The sequence below is a fragment of the Salvia hispanica genome, chromosome 4, assembly GCF_023119035.1.
Source record: "Salvia hispanica cultivar TCC Black 2014 chromosome 4, UniMelb_Shisp_WGS_1.0, whole genome shotgun sequence".
Classification (NCBI taxonomy): domain Eukaryota; kingdom Viridiplantae; phylum Streptophyta; class Magnoliopsida; order Lamiales; family Lamiaceae; genus Salvia; species Salvia hispanica.
In genome coordinates this window covers 35,843,871-35,863,234 of record NC_062968.1, presented here as the reverse complement: position 1 = coordinate 35,863,234, position 19,364 = coordinate 35,843,871, and the positions used below count along the sequence as shown (strand labels likewise).

Sequence of the window (19,364 nt, the reverse complement as noted above, 5' to 3'; positions counted from 1 at the left end):
TCTCACATTCCACTAACTTATTCCACTCACATTTTATTTAGAGTAAAGGTCAAAATTAGTCCTGAACATATGGTCATTTTACGTTTTTGATCCTAAACATTATCTTTTGGATTTTGTGGTCCTGAACATATGGAAATTTGATCATTTTGGTCCTCCGTCAACATTTCCGTTAAAAACTAACGGTCAACAGGTTTAATCCCGATTTTGACCAAATTAAACTTTTAATTCTGATTTTTTAATCCCTAATTAATTCCCTAATTATTTTTACACTTCAATTTCATCTTTTTCCTTTCTCTCATCTTTCATCTTCTTCCCTCCTCTTCTTCTCAAACCCTAGTTATGAAATTGAAGTGTAAAGATGAAGAGGAAGAGGAACGGAAAATTCGACACGCACATGAATTCCAAAACAAACTCGAACTCGTCGAGCTCGTTGTGCAAGAGCACGCCGTAGCAGACGCCGGTGGTGGCGCCGCCGTCGAGCCCGGCGGGGAGGAGGTGGCCGAGGGAGGAGGTGGTGGCGCTGATAAACCTGAGGTGCAAGACGGGCGGGGGAGGAGAGGGGAGCAACAAGGGGCCACTGTGGGAGAGGATATCGCAGGGGATGAAGGAGATGGGAGACAAATGGAGTGCGAAGAGGTGTAAGGAGAAATGGGAGAATATAAATAAGTATTTTAGGAAGACCAAGGATAGCCGCAATAAGAGGTCTGTGAACTCGAGGAATTGTCCGTATTTTCATCAGCTTAGCTGTTTGTACGGCGACGGCACGATTGTTGCGCCTAACGCCGCCGCTGCGGCGACGGCAGAGATTGATCAGTAGTTGTGTGATTTGGGCTGCTTATTCCTCTTCCTCTTCCATGACTAGAGTTTGAGAGGAAGATCAAGGAAGAATATAAAAGATTAGAGGAAGGAAGAAGATGAAATGAAGTGTAAAAATAATTAGGGATTAAAAAATCAGAATTAAAAGTTAAATTTGGTCAAAATCGGATTAAACCCTGTTGATCGTTAGTTTTTAACGGAAATGTTGACGGAGGACCAAAATGATCATATTTTCATATGTTCAGGACCACAAAATCCAAAAGATAATGTTTAGGACCAAAAACGTAAAATGGCGATATGTTCAGGACCAATTTTGGCCTTTACTCTTTTATTTAAAACTAATATATACAAGTGAGATCCATATTCCATTAACTTTTTTCCACCTACTTTTTTTAACATTTCTTAAAATCTGTGTTGTCAAGAAATGAGACTTCTAATGGTGGACGGAAGGAGTAATAATTAACTGTGAAGTTTAGTCAAATTTTTATATATTCTGATATTTTAAATTGAAATATTAAATTATGAAGTTTCAATTTTTTTTAATTGTATGCTCAAATTAATATGTTTTTTGGTGATGTTAAAAATAATAATATAGTAATATTTTAATAAAATAAGATAAGAAATAAAAAATAAAATACTATTTTTTTCCATAAAATACGTCGTTTTAAACATAATTAGAAGATGAGACGCATGGATATATAATAAAAATTAAAGTTTCGTAATATAATATTCAAATTTAAAGATAATGAACTGAATCAAATTTTTACTATATAATTTAATAAGTAAAAAGCCCATAGATATAAATAGCTTATAAAACCAACTGAATATGAACAGTGAAGCCCACCATCGAACAGGCGATTATAATTATAAATCTGGACCAGACAATATGGGAAATCAAGAAGATGATCGGTGAGAGAGAGACGGAAATTTTCTCTTAAGGGCATCGCTGCTCTCGATTTGACTGCGCCACGTTGGTTAGTCTGTCTAATTTTCAGTTTTTATGGCTGAATTTTTTCGATTTCTGCTTAGTTCGACAATGCTGTCACTTGCCCTAAAATTCTATTGAGAGCTTGGTATTACTGAATTATACTTCTGATTGGTTCTTGCTTGTGATCATCCACACCTTGGTAACTTGTAGGAGATGTTTGGGTGTTCAATTTCTTCTTCTGTTGTGTAAATGACTGAGCTGCTTAATTGTCGAGATGCCATGGCATGAGAGAAACATAAATATGTCCAAGACTTGTTCTTGTGGATTACCTTGTGACGTATTATATGATTACTGTTTGAATCATGCCATGTCTCCACCCTCTTCTCGGACCCCAATCAACCTATAACCCTCCATGATGTTGTATTATATGATGTTGAACACCCGGATTCACACAGATTCTTTGTTGGAATAGGTGAAAAATACAATTTTGATGGAATAATCCTGCCTTATCTTTGTGATTTGCAGTTTGTAGCGGGTATTCTGCGTTGTTTTAGTATTAAAGTTGGATTTCCCAGCTTAATGTTATGGATTTTAACCTTAGAAAGAGCATTTGTTGAAACTGGGAAAGCAATCTCATCTGAATTTTACATAAACTCCTGTCATCTAATACCGGATGCCACAATATTGTTGTTGCAGCTATCTATCTCAATGGTCATTATTTTGCTTGTGTAGTGACAAGGTCCATTGCAATGCATCTATTTTATTCCTTTCATCCACTTCCTTGTAAGCTTGCCTTGGAAACCATTTTACAGTTACTTGAGTTGTTCATGGCATATGTTTCAGCACTGAGCTCTGTTTTTTTTTTGGAAAATTGTTATTTAGTCAATTCTTTTTGTAGATTAAACGGTCTGCTAACCTTGTGCTTGTTTCCCCTCATTCTTCTGATTCGTATCAGTGTTGAGCATCCGTAGACTCAAATGGAAGATCAGAAGCACGTGCCAGATGCTTTGCTTAGTAAGCCCAGGAAAAAGAAGGCTTCATTACAGCACCCTGAAATGATTCAATCGCCTGGGGAGAGCTTGAGCATGAAGAGATCCAATGAGATACAGACTTTCTCCCGCCAAAAGGGGCCTAAACCCCCCAAAAGGGGTGTCGCCAGAGAAGTCTCACCATCGCTGCAACCAGAGAGATTGGTCCCAGAGTCGGTACCAGACTCCTCGACCTCAGGTAACGAGTACAGAGCTCTTAGGCGCAAGTATTTGCTCTTGGAGGAGGAAAGTTTTGGATTAGGAAGGGAGTTGAAGGAAGTTGAGGATGATGTGAAGACCCTCGAAGAGGAGAAGCTATCTCTGTTGGATGAGCTTGTTGTCTTGGAAGGCCTCATTAATCCTTCAGAGATTCAACCTCAAGCACAAAGGTTGCAATAACTTTGTAATAAAGTTTAAGTCTTATTAAATGTTTAGCACTTTAGCTTTTATCTGTCTGAAAATGGACATATTCTACAACTGGGATCTGCTTGTTTGAAAGAGGTTCAAATCTATGCTTCCTTGTAATTTCATGAAAGTTCGACAGAAGTTTCTCAGTTGAACCCGATCCCTGTCGCATGTATATCGGCTTGACATTAGTATATATAAACTAGTATTCCGTCAACGTAAATGATACTTGTCCATATTGTTTACATTTGTATAGGTAATAGTATGAAAGACTTTATGCTCATGTAGTGTTTTCAATTTTAGCGTGTCGGCTGTAAAGATGAAACGGATTCGTCTTGAATATGACGACAGCACATACAAAGGAGCTCGAGTGAACTGGATGATATGAGAGGACCGAACATCGAATGTGAACTTATGCATAGCTTAGGTATGGTTTGTTATGTAAAGAATGGTGTGTCAAATGCATGAAGGGACTAGCATTTTTATAGGCATTGAGTCAAAACAGATTTTAATATATCAATCATGGAGTAATGTTACAAGATATAGTTGCTTAATTTGAATCCTTCATATATGCAAGTATTGATCGGATGTCAGTGTTGGCGATATTGGATTTGGTTTTCACTTGATACAAGATTCTGTTGTCGTTGAACATGTGAGTCGTCCAAAAAAGTTTCACTATGAGGCCCAATGTAATGGTTGGCCCAAGTTTGGGGTTGTGGACCGGTTAATTATTAAAACCCAAAATAAGAAAACAACAAGCAATTGATATCCGTTGTTGGCGTTGCTCACCAATTCTATCATATTCCATTTCCCCCAACTCTGCAATTCATGATTTTTTCCCGGTTCCGAAGCTAGGAGATATGGCGGTTCGCCTCGTCAACGGATTCCGCTGCTGCACAGTCACACCGTCGCCCACCGCCCTCAGATGTTGCCTGCGCCACCATAATCATCTTCACTTCCACTCCTCCACTTGCTTCTCAATTTCCCGGCGAATTCGTTGTCGCCGCATATCATTTGGCTATGAGGTGGTTCGGAGGTACTCGGCGCAGAGTCTGGTAGATATGGTGATGGAGGAGCTCGACTCAATCCGGAAGCGCGGTATAGCTCGCGCCTCAAATAAGTAAGGAAATGTTTACTGCATTTTTGTTTTTTCCTCTTTCCGCCAAATCTGAACATCTTTATAGACATATCGCTTGCAATTGCATTAGTTATATCGTCCAATTGAACCCTTTATCTTTCTTAAAATCATTTAGTTGGAAGTTTTAGTCATCTAATCAAGTTTGGAGTACGGAGATGGACTTTATGGAGCACATTGCTAAATTGGGGCGTTATATCTTTCTTAAGATCAGATTGTTACAGACCGAAATCAATGTGGAACACATTGCTAAAAATAGGGAGTACTATAGAAGATAGACTTCACCAACAGTCCGAAATAGCCGTCTAGTTTTTATTGCTCGCACTTCGTTTATGTGTGACTACAGACTAAAGATAGTCTGAATTAAATTCATCCATAAGATGATGACTAAAGTATATAGTTGACACTTGACAAGAGTGTCCAATTTTAGGATCGGAACACCATGGTACTACAGTAAATATGTTAGTCGATTTTTTTTTTTTATCTTCTAAAGTTACAATGAACTTCTAAGGAAATAAGGCTGGTTTACTAAGATTGTACTATAAGATAAATGTGCCTGAGGCCCTGATGTAGGTATCTGGCTTAGTAACACTCCAGATGAACAAGTCTTGAGTAACTGTTGCTTAGAATATCATTCCTATATTATGTTTGCATCACCACATCAACATTTAGCTATCATGGTCACATATGGCAGTATTCTTCAGATTGGGATTGGGAACTAGTGATCAGCTTATTGAAAGTAAGCCTGGAAAGAAGACTCTGGAGAAAGGGTTGTTGCTAGAGTTCAAGAAGGACTCGGAGAGGGTCTTACTAGCAGTTGTGCAGAAACCGGACGGCAAAAAGAACTGGATGGTTTCTGATCAGGTTTTAATGAAACATTTACTGCCGTGTGTGGAATAGGCTGCTAGGTTTATAATATTTGATTTTGATTTCTTATTATGGACCTTGTCTCTCAAGCATCCAATTTCTCTTGTTCTGTAGAATGGTGCGATGGCATCTATCAAGCCACAGCAAATTACTTTCATTGTCCCGGGTATCAAGGACTTTGATCACATGGAGATACCAAACTTTATTCAGAAAGCACAAGATAATCTGGTGTGCTATATTTAGAGTTTCTGAGTTTAGTGGTAGTTCAGTTTAAACTTATTAGTTTTTCATTGATGATAGACAATATTGTGGTTTTCTTTCAGGACCCAGCACTGCTTGAATTTGCGTGGATTGAGCTTGTTGAAAAGAATAAATCAATAACCGTGGAAGAGCTTGCAGAGGTATACCTTTTGCATGATCACTTTTGCATTCATAAGTACTGTATTGACAAAAGTCCATTCTACCAGATGATGTTTGGTAGTGCAGAACCTCTGGAGAGCTATTCTGCTCATTTGTTGCTTTCAAAGGATGATATATACTTCACAACAATGGAAACTAAAGGTTCATATTCCGTTTATGGGCCAAGACCTGCCGTTCAGGTGTTTTTACAGCTTCTTCTTGTGGACATCTAGCACTTACTAATAGAATCTGTATACGTGGTAGAGCTGTGCATTTATATAACTTATTACTTTGACTCTCTTAGGATGATGGTTTTCTAGTTCAATGTGCTGCATCATGACTCATTGTCATTTGTTTGTGCAAATAATCTGAATTGGGTAAAGAGCTTCATTTTATAGGTGGAAGAACTTATGCGCAGGAAGCTAGTCAAAGAGGCTGCAGAGAGGGAACTTGAAGAGTTTGTCAATTTACTGAGATCTGCCAGGGATGCACTGTTTCATGAGAAGCCCCCGAAGTCCATGTGGAGCTCTGAAGAGAAAAATCAAACAAAAATTGAGATTCTTCAAGCATATGCAATTGATGATTGTCGGAATGAAGATGAAAAGAAGACTGCTGGGATGGTAAATTGTCTCATCTTCTCATCCTTCTGTCTTTTATGCCATCATGCTTGATAATTTAGACTGAGAGAATGAAAGCAAATGGACAATTTCCCTTAGGGATGATTCCATAGTATATGCCTTAAATAACTTTACTGATAGTTCAGTAAAAATAGATAATGCACCATAATGCTGTGATGGAAACACCACATGATTCAACTTTCAGAACTGTTAACAGAAGGATTCCTGAATGCTTGCTTTACTTCTAGCAGATTTTGAAGGCCATAGGATTTCCTAAAACAGCATCAGCAGCAATGAATCTCCTCATCGATATTGGTTATTTCCCAGTACACGTAAATCTTGATATACTGAAGCTCAACATTCATACTGATTATGCAGAAGAGATTCTTATGGCCGCCGAAAGGCTTTTGCTCGAGTCACCTGACCAAGACGAGGTTGCTTGCTTTATTTTAATTTTAAGTTTCTTTAGTCATAACACACATTAGATGTTAAGTTGGTAAATGCGACACATGAACTGCGTCATGGTGCTTTTTTTCCTCTGTGCTGTCTTTTTAACTATTTCAGTTTCCACCTTCTGGTTTGTGTTGGCCTTATGCATGGATCTATGAGGCAACTCGTATATTTTTCCTGCAATCCAACTTTTACTAATGTTTTTTGTTTCGTCTCGGTTTCAAAACCTGTGAACTCATACAGGGAACTTTATAATTTTATAGCCTTCTATCATGTATTATAACTCATTACTCAGTAGTCTTCTTCAATAGACAATGTGCTTTGCTGGATTATGCAACCATGCATTCTTGGCCCTCTTCAGTCTTAGCCAAGAGATATCAGATGGAGTATCTGGGAACATATCTTTCATCTTTTCTAACCTATCTGAATCAAACACATGAAACGGATTTGCAATGTTGTCTTATATTAATATCAGGGACATATTCTGCCTTTTGTATTGTCAGGTTGAGAGGAAAGATCTCACTCACTTAAAGGTTTATGCCATTGATGTTGATGAAGCTGATGAGGTACACTTTAACCTTAGTGGGATCTTTGTTCGTGATTACTAAGGCATGCAATTCTATTGTATGCTTGAGAAGTTAGTCGAAAACTGCTAATAAGGAAGCATGTGCAGCTCGATGATGCACTGAGTGCAACTAGGCTTCAGGACGGCCGTATAAAGATCTGGATCCATGTAGCAGACCCTACAAGATTGGTCCAGCCTGGAAGCATCATAGACAAGTATATGCATGTGCACTTATTATTTTTTGTTCCCATAATTGATTTTCTGAGGCTTTTGTAATATAATTTTTAATCTTTAGAGAGGCAATGAAGAGGAGCACTTCTGTGTTTTTACCATCTGCTACATACCCGATGTTCCCTGAGAAGTTAGCCATGGAAGGCATGAGTTTGAAGCAAGGGAAGCACTGCAAAGCTGTTACAGTTTCAGTTGTGCTGCATGGTGATGGTGGGTAAGTGGATGCACTATAGCACTGGTAAATGATATGGTAGCAGTAGTCTTCTTTGAGAAGCAAATTTTAGATAGATTTGAAGAATTTTCTTTTCTGATCTGATCATGTGTTAAAACAAAATGATACTCCAGTTGAATACCTTTGTTGAGATAGCACATACAAGGGGTGTTTTTAAAAAAACCAGCCCTTTCTTTTTACTTTGTCTGCCTCTTGATGAATGGGTCTCTTGACTTACTTCAACAAGCAATTGATTCACAATCTTGGTCATACTTGAATACTTCTATAGATATCAATATAAAAACATCTCCTCATGCTTGAAACTTGAAAGAATTTTGTGTATACTGTTGATAAGAGTTCCCGCAGTTGTGTATGCCTTGGCAGAGATATGAGGTAGGCTGAATCATCGTGTGAAACTGATGTTTGTATCTTCCTCTTCACCCCTTCCCCAACAATAAAAAGCTGCCAAAAGAAAATAGGTAGAAAGTTGGGACCTCTGTCCAAAAAAATATAATTTCCCCATCACTCAAATGTCCTTGAAGATTTTTGGGTGTAGTTACTGAATCTGATCGCTCCTTTGCATCTATCTCTATGCAAAAGTCTAGAACAAACTTTGCGTTTAGATTTCACTTAGTGAGATTATGTTACTACTTTTTATACAATGTACCTCAGAATATGATGTTATTGTTTTAATTGTTTTTTTACAGAATTGCAGAATACTCAGTTGAAAACTCATTCATCAAACCAACATATATGTTAACTTATGAGAGTGCAACAGAACTCCTTCATTTGAACCTGGAAGAGGAGGCTGAACTCAGACTTCTTTCAGAGGCTGCTACACTGCGATTTCAATGGCGTCGAAGGCAGGTCAGCATTCCTATTCCTATGAGATTAAATTCAGCCTTTCTTGGTTAAGTTTATGGTTTCTCCTTTGCATATTGTGTCATCTCTGAAACTATTAGTCAATAACATTCTGCATTTTTGCAAAGTGGATTCTATTTTATGAATCTGGATGTAATCAACTCGTTCCAATTTTCTTACTTGGGAAAATCATAGTTTTAAACGTTATACTGTCAAATTGTTGACCATGCCAGTTTGCAGAAAGTTGTTTAGCCTTATAGGAGGCAAAATCCCGCTTTCTTGTTGACTGAGTTACATGAAATGTAGTTTACTATTCATAACAAATTAAGATTCGTTTATGATATTGATAGTTAACTACTGTAGTGCATCAGTGCATGTTTAACAAGTCTCAACCTGGATAAAACACTATCCATCTTAAACTTAAATATGTCACTTCTAAGCAACACTCATCCTCTGTGTATTTATCATTTTATTGATTGATGGCTAGAGATAACTCTGGTGCAAATCTACGTCAGGAACCCTTTTGTCCCTTTTTGTCCCAAACGTGTTTGATGTCTCTCATTTTGTGAAAAAAAGCTTACTGCAAACTGTGTTCTTCCGTGGCTTGAAGATACTTTGTTTTTCATTTGTGTAATGCTTCCTTTACCTCATTATGTGAATGATGTGAAGTACCTTCTGTAGGGTGCAATAGACGCATCTACATTAGAAGCCAGAATCAAGGTGACCAACCCAGATGATCCAGAGCCCTTGATCAAGCTGTATGTGGAGAATCAGGCAGATCCTGCTATGCGTCTTGTATCTGAGATGATGATACTTTGTGGCGAAGTTATGGCCACTTTTGGTTCTGTGAACAAAATTGCCTTACCTTACCGGGGACAACCTCAGTCAAATATTGATATATCTGATTTTGCTCATCTTCCTGAAGGCCCTGTTAGGAGTTCTGCTATAGTTAAAACCATGCGTGCTGCTGAATTTGATTTCAGGAAGCCTACGCGCCACGGAGTTTTAGGACTTCCTGGATATGTTCAATTCACATCTCCCATACGTAGATATATGGATCTACTTGCTCACTATCAGGTACTTTGCAGTGGTTATGGATTTATTATATTCATTGATGTACTACATCAGTAATATAGTCCATAGGTATTACTAACAAGCCCTTATGACCTGAAAGCTCAACTGTCAGTCTTTTGGAACATATTTTTGAAGTTGTAATTTCTTTCTTACTATAATAAATTTTATCTTATACAGGTAAAAGCATTTCTCAGGGGAGATTCTCCTCCTTTTTCAGCAGGACAGCTGGAGGGGATGGCTTCTATGGTAAATATGAATATAAGGTTAGTGAGGCGGCTTAGCTCTAGCAGTCTCCGCTATTGGATGATAGAATACCTGAGACGGCAACCAAAAGAAAAGAAGTTTTCTGCCTTGGTCCTTCGATTCATCAAAGATAGAGTTGCTGCAATACTCTTGATGGAGGTACTCAGAGTAGATTGAAATTCTATACTATAAAAGTCTTAGTTTCAATTAACAACCTCTTGCTGTTAGGAGAATGGCCTGCCTTCACCTCTTTATTTGAGATTTTCCATAACTGAGATAACAGAGAGAATTATTAAATTCCAAATATAACTCATTCAACTTGCCTCGATGATGTCAAATTTCTAACACTCAATCAAGACACTTTTAGTAAGATGTTGTATACTGCTACTATTACTGTTAGTTGAAAAGTACTAATCTATAACCAATGAAAATAGAACTTAGATATCAGTCCCATCTAGTCAAGGGGATCTGAAAATGATTAGCTGTTGAACCTGAACTAGTATTAACTCAATTCTGTTGGTGACTTGGTTCCTTGAAAGGCATTAAATATCCTGAGTTACCTTTGTGAGTTGTAAATGACAGTTTCTTCTAACAAAAACAATTGAATAATATAGGAACAACATTTTGTATTAATCATAATATGGCTTGTGCAGGTTGGAATACAAGGTTCTGCTTGGGTATCTCTAGGTGTACAAGTAGGTGATGAAGTAAAAGTTGTGGTAGAAGAAGCACATCCACGTGATGATGTTCTTATATTTAAGGAGGCTCAAGCAATTTAGAGACTCAATATGGTGAAACGCACTAGCTGCAATCTGATTTCAAGATTCTCATGAACAGCACCCTTGAAATTGGAAAACGAGAAAAGAGACGTTGCTGCGTCATGAAAAGAACATGGTTTTTGCTTCAATGCTGTATATCTGGTGGTATCAATACAGAAACGCTCATGTGCTAATTATAAAGAAAGGACTAATTTTTGGGCAGCTGCAGGCAACTAAAATATGAGGGTCAGCTTAGTGCAGGGCAGTAGGAGTCTCTAGAAGAGGATACTGCGGTAACTTGTGTGTATTTATATCATTGGCAAGAAGCAAGTTGCCGAGATGTTCTGATAATTTATTTGAAGCAATGTCGCTACTACATTTTATATTCTTCCACAGACTTTGATTAGTGGTTCGTGCTCCGAGTTGAGAAGGTTCTTGGTCTTCTCCCTAGGCTATCTTCTGTCTGTATATATTACACAAATTTTGGTGGGACGATTTTGTATTCAAGTGTATCTAGTAATTTGGTGATCAGGCAGATAAAATACTCGTTCTTGCATTCCTGATTTTATGCTTAAAAATAGATGTAAGTTATCATTATTTATCGCGGTTGGGTAATAACATGCTCAGCTGCACGTGCCTAACCCTACGTCCACTTGAAGGACTTCTTGGCATACCTTTTGAGTGGTTATCTATCATTACTTTAAATCCATTATTAAACAAATTAATGGAGTCTTATTCCCATTTATGTCTCCTACGAAAAGTTGCCTACTTTCAGCCTTGCCAACACAATAATATTTCAATTTTGGAGATTATGAATTAACAGAAATTTGTGAAATATAAGAGTGATTAGCGAATAAAGTAAGGGGAAATAAAAACAGAAAATGTATTTGCACCTTTTTGCTTTTTATTCACTCCATTTATGTTGCTGTCCGTCAAAATTCTAGTAAAGGCTGCGTTATTTAGCCGCCTTGCCCCTTCCCTAGTGCCACCATAAGTACACCCTCCGCGCTTTCCATTCCACACAAATTACTCTCTCTCTCCCCTTTCGTCTCTCTGTCTACCAAAAAATGGCGCCAGTGAAGATGATGGCCACCATCCTGTGCTTTCTCGCATCCGCCCGCGCCAGGATCCCGGGCGTCTACCGCGGAACCACCTGGCAAACAGCCCACGCCACATTCTACGGCGGCAGCGACGCCTCCGGCACCATGGGTAGTGTACACTTTACATACAACACAACACTGCTGCTTCATATTTATAATTTAGTGTATTATTAATCTTACTCACAGGTGGCGCATGCGGCTATGGAAACCTATACAGCCAGGGTTACGGCGTGAACACGGCGGCACTGAGCACCGCGCTGTTCGGCAATGGCATGAGCTGCGGATCCTGCTTCGAGATCAAGTGCGACGCGGTGCAGGACGCCCAGTGGTGCAACCCGGGCAGGCCCTCCATAGTGGTGACCGCCACCAATTTCTGCCCGCCCAACTACGCCCTCCCCAACGACAACGGCGGCTGGTGCAACCCTCCCCGCCCCCATTTCGACCTCGCCATGCCCATGTTCCTCCGAATCGCCCAATACCGCGCCGGCATTGTCCCCGTCCACTTCCGCCGGTACGATTACGCAATTATTACCATTTTACCCCTCTATAAATTAGAATTGTGGAATTAATTAAGCATATGGAATTCGTAGAGTGGCGTGCGTAAAGAAAGGAGGAATCAGATTCACGCTCAACGGTTTCCGTTACTTCAACCTGGTGCTGATCAGCAACGTCGCGGGCGCAGGGGATATTGTGCACGCGAGCATCAAAGGGGCCAAAACGCAGTGGATGCCACTGAGTCGAAACTGGGGGCAAAATTGGCAATCCAATGCCGTCTTGGTGGGGCAGGCCCTTTCCTTTAGAGTAACGACCAGTGACCGTCGCACTTCAACTGCCTGGAACGTGGCGCCGTCTAATTGGCAGTTCGGTCAGACATTCACGGGCAAAAACTTCAGGATCTGATCTTAAAAATTTAGACCGGGAAAATAGGCTACTCCTAAAAAATAGCAAAATTAGTTTGATGCTATACTTTCTGTTTTTCTATGTTGTGTTAGTTTATCCACTAATTTAGGAACTAACAAATGGAGAAGAAGCTGAAGCGGCTGCAGCCCGCAGCTTCTACTTGTTACTTTCTCTATTATCATATATTAATGCATATCTTCATTTTCGGTTTATATTATAACGGCTTCATCTTTTCTTTCTTCTTCATTATTTATGACTCAAGAATTAATTACCTTCAAACCTAGCTATCACAATTTTCGTTGTATTTCTGACTCAACAATTAATGCCTTCAAACCTATAACAATTTTTCATATACAGTGGATTACAAAAACTATAACAAACTACGAACTAAAATGACACAAGTATTTCATATTCAACATACCAAATTGGGAAATTCGTACAAATACGTTTTCGTCGTATTAAATGCTAAATGTTCGTATAATATACAAATAATAACTGAACAATGCTTTCGATCGTCCTACTCTTTTTATTCTGAAAATGCATTCGTGACACATATTATATAAGAGTACTACTGTCTACTTATACAAAAGTCAAACAAATATTTTTTGGATTAATATTCTTCAATTTCCAAAAGTTAAATAAAGCTTCAATGGAAACTAGTATGATAGAAAAACTAAATAGGCATACCTATAGATATTGCCACGATAATGAGTTACTTTACGATCGTTTGTGTTATGCAGATGATATATATATTCTTACATGTTTTCTGTTTTTCGACAAGATAGAAAATTTTCCTTAGCAATCAGTTTTCCTTTATCATGACTTCAATTTACGAGAATATTATCATGAACTATTTCCCTGAAAATTTTGATTTTAGGCTAATTTTTTCTTTATATTATAGGGAAGGGAAACACGTCAATAGCATTATAGAGTTTTTATATCATGGGGAAGGGAACCGATTTAGTGTATTTGCCTTTCACATAATATAAAAAAGTTCCCATTGAAATTTGAAAGACCTTTTTTTCCCAAGTCACTCCAAAATCAAATAATCCTATTTCCCTAGAAATTTATCATATGCTATATTTTTTTTGTTAATCAAAGAAAACACATACTATATTACGGTATTGATTTGAGTTTGCTTTATTGGGTGGGATAACTTTATTTGAGATGGATATTTCAATACTACTCTACTACAAAGTATGAATCATAACACAATCACCATAAATATTGCATAAGTCGTTATCATACTAAACATTGAATACGTCCAAAGAGTACTTTAAAAGCCCTCCAAATATTGTTTTGCAGTAATGGAAAATGATCAATTGAATCCACATGAATATATTGGATTTAAGTTAAAAGGCTGGATTAAGATTGATTCCAAATGGCCATGTTTCTAGTTTGGGCAATATAAGATTTTCGAGGCTTTTAAATCCCACGAATCTTGACTCAATCTTCATGTAAGGAAATCCTAACATATGATCGTGCACCAAATCACTCTAAAGTTGACTTTTGTGGATGATTTCACCTATTATTTCTGCCTCTTTACCTATGTGATTTTACTGAATTGACCATGTCCAGTAAATATTCTTTATAATTCAAATCATATAAATAAAGAGAATATTTGAAAAACAATTTATTAAAAACAATACCAATGTAAAAATTTCCACGATACCACATCGATATAAAATCTAAAAGGACTTAAGATTTTCAACACCTGAATGGAAGGAACGGAATCAATATTAATTATGGCAGAAATCAAGAAAAAATCTTGTGATGTACATGAATGAACAGATCAATGGTGTCTTTTTTAAGAAAATTATAGCCCACTTCTTTGATATTCTCCATAACAAACTTTTGTATCCCTATACAAGCTATCGCAATTGACTCCATGCTTGAGCCGAATATGTCATTGAGGTGGCCGAGAATGGATAATCTTGCTTATATATTACTCGGTGCAAAGTACTCACATATGATTGACATGTTGAGATAATATCTACATGTGAGTTGTCATACATCGAAAATATAAAATAAAAAAGATCAACTTAAATCATGTGAGTCAGCGAGCCTAGTTTTGGAATGAAACCTCACTAGAGTTTATTTGATCTCAACTTCACATATTATGCTTTTTGCAGTAAATGAGATTGTACCAAAGAACACCCACAACCACAATGCCACAACCAATAGTCGACCCCCACCAATTTTTATCTCATCTTTTACTTTTCCTTTAACACTCACAACCTATCCATTATCCATCACTTCTCTTTAACTATTTATGAGTTTCATCTCTTATTTCTTATATTCTTTGTAGAGAAGTAAATTTTAATAGAACAATTTAAACATTATGCAATCGGCATCGGACATAGTAAAGACGACGAAGAATAAATTGAGAGACTAGAAGAGAAAATAGAGATAAAAATGATGAAATGAGGTGAGGTAAAAGGGGGACGCGCGGATCTCCCATTGGCGTTGAGGGTCATTCTTTCCTTCACGGGGCCGACGCTCATACCCCCCCAACGTATCCCCACATTGTTGATACCTAACTCCCGCAAAATCCAGCATTAATGAAAATTTAAAAAACCTCCAATTCGGAGCCAAGACATTGTATAAAGATTTTTATAGTGCAATGAAAAATACAGTACATTAATATTGTAATTTTGCCTCTATAACAAAAAAGTTAAAGTAGTTCAATGATTTCTTAAATGTTGATTATAGATTAGTAACAAAATATAACCTAGAAATGGTAAAATACTAGTGAGAAATGGTTGATTTGATAGGTGATTATGGGGTCCAAGAAATAGTTGTTATGGTCAGGTAAGCAGTGGATATACACAGAACTCTGGTGCTTCTATATAGACTATATTGACATTCATTTTCAACTAGCTTATCCACTGCTTATAACCAAGATTTGATACTTGACATAATAATAGTGAAAGCAGGTTTGGATAAAATTTGGGTAAAAAAACAGAGTCATTTACTTGCAGTTGTGTGGTCGGGAACTGATACTGCCGTTACTACATGTGTCGGTTGGTCTGATTTTGTTTGCCACTGATTAAAATTTGATAGCTGCCTCATTAACTCATATTTATTCCCTACAAACTCTACCTCCTGCAAATCAACCTAAAATACTCACTGCCCAACCATTTCTTCAACTCCAATTCTCATTTACTCTTTATATCTAGTTACCCAAAAATATGTTTACATATTTACTTTATGTTCAAGCACCCCACATGCCATCTGAAAACAGCATTCTAGTACCATTTAATTTCTTCTTATGTAAATAAATAACAAAAAAATGCAGGTGTGATTTTTTGCATAATAATTTAATAGTAACCTATAATCAACTTGTATGATAGTGAGAGGAGACGTACAAGTACAAGTTGTGGTTATGCTTGATTTCCCATTTACTTCACTAAAGTTATTTTCGTATAATCCAAAGAATTTGAACTTGATTCAAACCTAGTAGCCAAAATATCTAGGATGCCGATATATGGATATAGAATTTGTTTTGTGTTAATATGAGTGGTTGATATTTGGTGATTGGCTTAGGATTCTTGCAAGATAAATGTACATTTATCATCAAAGACTCGAAAAAAAGACCTCAAAGTAGAATATATTCCTTTGAAGAAGAAACCACTCTTTTTACAAAAGTGCGTAAAGAAAAGAAGCTGCAATCTTGTACCTAGAAAGAAACAAAAAAATTGTTCAATTACCCATGAAAGGGAAAAGCTATTCTACCAATTCCATATTCGTTGACTAGTGAAAAACACTTTTGTTCTACACGTCTGCGTAAATACCTATGAAGTGTGTTTATGTTTAAGGATAAGCAATGCAGTACAAAATAATATACTCCATTCGTCCCGGGGTAGATATAATACTTTGGTGATAATACAATATTTATGAGATACGGAGTATTGTTTGGTGTGTTAAATAGAGATAAAAAAAGTGATTGGATGTAAAAGAGATAACAAAGTAATTGAAGTAACAAGGAATAGAGAGAAATGGTGGTTGAGTGATTTAACTATTGTTTACTTTATCAAAAAAAAAAGTGTCATTTTTTATAGGACAAATTGAAAAGGAAATTGTGATATTTCTATTGTGACAAAGTAGCACAATACATTACCTCAATTAGAATAAATAGAAGAGTGAACTACAAAAATGGTCCCTGGACTATGAGTTTATCTCGCCCATAGTCCCTGGACTTTAAAAATATCGCCAAGTAGTCCCTGGACTAAGGGTTTATCTCGAAATTAGTCCTTTTGGCTTTTTTTTGGTACGAAAATACCCTTTGATATTATTTTGGGGGGTTTGGGCAATTTGGTCTTTTTACACTTTTAACATTTTAAATCATGATATTATTTTAGTTATGTACTAACTTTGATATTATTTCAAAATTATCATTCTTCTTCCATTTTGTTATCCTTCACTGAATTTGTTTTTTTATTTATTTCAATATTAGATTTAATTTTATAAAATTAAATTTAATATTTAGATTTTTAAATATCAATAAATTTTTTTAAATGAAAATTATTAATTCATGGACACTATAAATATTGATTAAAACTATTAATTTTTATTATTTAATATAATATTCAATTGAATTGAAGAAGTACAGAAAAATAATATTAATCATGATGGAAAAATAAGAGTTATTCTATTTAGCCTCCGTTCGGTTGTTATAATTGTTTGTGATTAAATATTATGAAGTTGACTAAAAATTTGATCCTACTTAAAATTTTATATAGGAGTATTTTTGTTGAAATTTTCTAGTAAATTTTGATTGTTTTCAAATTAATAAACGAAAATTATATTAGTCTTACATTAGATGCATATTTATTTCAGAATAAATTGTGTTATAGTCTATATATGATTAAAGCTAATTAAATATTGATTAAAACTAAGGCATTGTCATACCTTATTGGTTACATAGTACTATACACTATCAAATATTGATTATAACTATTAATTTTTGCTATTTAATAATTTTTATAATTAAAAAAAATTATTGATATTTAAAAATTAAAATTTAAAATTTTGTAAAATTAAATCTAATATTGAAATAAAGAAACAAAGTGAAGGATGACAAAAGGGAAAAATGATGATTGAAATAATATCAAAGTTAGTACATAACTAAAATAATATCAGATTTAAAATGTTAAAAGTGTAAAAAGACCAAATTGCCCCAAACCCCCCAAAATAATATCAAAGGGTAATTTTCGTACCAAAAAAGCTAAAAGGACCAATTTCGAGATAAACCCTTAGTCCAGAGACTACTGACGATATTTTTAAAGTCCATGGACTATGAGCGAGATAAACTCATAGTCCAGGGACCATTTTTATAGTTCACTCTAAATATAAATAAAAAAACTGATGATATTTCTATTGTGACAAAGTAGCACAATACATTACCTCAATTAGAATAAATAGAAATACAAAAACTGACTAAAATAAAATACTTGTACTATCATTTTTTTACAAACAAAACTAGAGGAGTCCTTTTATGGGAAAACAACCTAAAAATTAGCCAACACACAGTTAAAATGAAATGCCTTATTTGGATCAATATTGAATTTCTTATTCTTACAATTAGATTGAAGGTTTCATTTTATGAATTGGATAAGACCCTACTTATGAGTTTATAGAACTCTACAAAGGGCAAGGAATAGTACACGAATTGTATTCCGTGATAATCGAATTATTTTGGTGCACTTGGGCCATACTTGTTTGTTTGAGCCTAATGATTCCGCCTGTTGAATGTGTATTTGGGCCTTCCTTCACTATTAGTCTATTGGTCTTTATTAATCGAGGGAAGTAAATTTGAGTAGAGTAATGTACAACTATAATATACCCACCCCATTGTCCACAATCAATAGTTATCCTCGACAAAAGGTGGCGTTTTGTTTCCTAGATAAAATAGTATCAAGATATATTTTATAATTGAGTTATAAGATTATTTTAATTAAAAGAGATTAACTATGACTAATTATCCCATTATCCATTCAGAATTTAATCATGAGATTCAATCTCATAAACCAAACACACAATATATTTAATTTTTCGAAATACAATCTTGAAAATCCAACAGTCTCTAATAGTAACACTTTATCTATTTTTTACTTTCTTTCTCTTTTGTATTTTATCAATTTTAGTATAATACTTTATCTATTAATGTAAAGAGTAAATTGGAAACGAATGGAAAAATTTATCCAACAAAAATTAAAAATAATTTAAATAAAAAGGATTCAACAGGAAAACTAAAATAGAAGCTAAAACGCCGTCTGTGGGAATCGAACCCACGACCACGTGGTTAAAAGCCACGCGCTCTACCAGCTGAGCTAAGACGGCCAGTTAAAAGCTTTATTGGATCTATAATTTAGTAGGTTATAGTACTATATAAGTAGATTATAGTATTAGTACTATATACTTCTATCATCTACACGACATTGAGCTTTTGTAGAGATGACAATATGCATCGGAAAGATATTGATGAATGTAGCATTTTTAATTGGAATATACAATATTGAGATTTCAGTAGAGTTGCGAATCTCACACTTATTCGCAAATATTATTAGATCATGTATAGTAGTATTAAAACTTAGTATTCTATATTTATAATTATAAATAGTATTAAATTAAAACTGTATATAATCACCTTTTGTGTTGTTGGGATCATAGTTTATTGGGCGTGAAACTTGTGCATGTGATTCTTGTTCTTTCGTAGTATACATTAATATATGCACATAAATAAATTTAAATTTAAATTCAAATTCAAACGTAGC

General features: G+C 35.8%; 3 protein-coding genes and 1 non-coding gene across 5 annotated transcripts; 3 read left to right on the top strand and 1 right to left on the bottom strand.

Moving 5' to 3' along the window:
- Positions 1–1,659: 1,659 nt before the first annotated feature.
- LOC125219419 lies at positions 1,660–3,400 on the top strand. The gene is made up of 2 exons (XM_048121394.1): positions 1,660–1,790; positions 2,700–3,400. The coding sequence occupies exon 2, from the start codon at positions 2,722–2,724 to the stop codon at positions 3,169–3,171; it is 450 nt and encodes a 149-aa protein (XP_047977351.1). The 5' UTR covers positions 1,660–1,790; positions 2,700–2,721; the 3' UTR covers positions 3,172–3,400.
- Positions 3,401–3,967: 567 nt separating this feature from the next.
- On the top strand, positions 3,968–11,144 carry LOC125221635 (ribonuclease II, chloroplastic/mitochondrial). Of its 2 annotated transcripts, none has more exons than XM_048123812.1 (14): positions 3,968–4,297; positions 5,017–5,176; positions 5,294–5,407; positions 5,503–5,580; positions 5,647–5,778; positions 5,977–6,198; positions 6,447–6,629; positions 7,149–7,211; positions 7,319–7,425; positions 7,506–7,655; positions 8,360–8,519; positions 9,195–9,590; positions 9,765–9,989; positions 10,484–11,144. In XM_048123812.1, exons 1-14 carry the CDS (start codon positions 4,038–4,040, stop codon positions 10,607–10,609), a joined length of 2,376 nt encoding a protein of 791 aa, XP_047979769.1. In that variant the 5' UTR covers positions 3,968–4,037; the 3' UTR covers positions 10,610–11,144. The 2 variants fall into 2 exon arrangements, with proteins under 2 accessions (XP_047979769.1, XP_047979770.1); XM_048123813.1 differs by having other exon boundaries at positions 4,202–4,297; positions 5,007–5,176.
- Positions 11,145–11,235: 91 nt separating this feature from the next.
- Positions 11,236–12,800, top strand: LOC125221636 (expansin-A4-like). Its single transcript, XM_048123815.1, has 3 exons — positions 11,236–11,797; positions 11,875–12,199; positions 12,279–12,800. Exons 1-3 carry the CDS (start codon positions 11,656–11,658, stop codon positions 12,586–12,588), a joined length of 777 nt encoding a protein of 258 aa, XP_047979772.1. The 5' UTR covers positions 11,236–11,655; the 3' UTR covers positions 12,589–12,800.
- Positions 12,801–18,857: 6,057 nt separating this feature from the next.
- On the bottom strand, positions 18,858–18,930 carry TRNAK-UUU. Its single transcript has one exon. It is a non-coding gene; the product is annotated as a tRNA-Lys (tRNA).
- Between the last annotated feature and the right edge of the window lie 434 nt (positions 18,931–19,364).

Bases quoted from the DNA above. Each gene is read 5' to 3' on its own strand.
- LOC125221636 (XM_048123815.1), top strand. From the start codon at position 11,656: ATGGCGCCAGTGAAGATGATGGCCACCATCCTGTGCTTTCTCGCATCC. The intron at 11,798-11,874 runs GTAGTGTACACT...TCTTACTCACAG, and splicing joins CGACGCCTCCGGCACCATGG to GTGGCGCATGCGGCTATGGA. The intron at 12,200-12,278 runs GTACGATTACGC...TGGAATTCGTAG, and splicing joins GTCCCCGTCCACTTCCGCCG to AGTGGCGTGCGTAAAGAAAG.
- LOC125219419 (XM_048121394.1), top strand. From the start codon at position 2,722: ATGGAAGATCAGAAGCACGTGCCAGATGCTTTGCTTAGTAAGCCCAGG.
- LOC125221635 (XM_048123812.1), top strand. From the start codon at position 4,038: ATGGCGGTTCGCCTCGTCAACGGATTCCGCTGCTGCACAGTCACACCG. The intron at 5,779-5,976 runs GTGTTTTTACAG...TTCATTTTATAG, and splicing joins GGCCAAGACCTGCCGTTCAG to GTGGAAGAACTTATGCGCAG. The intron at 9,591-9,764 runs GTACTTTGCAGT...TATCTTATACAG, and splicing joins ATCTACTTGCTCACTATCAG to GTAAAAGCATTTCTCAGGGG.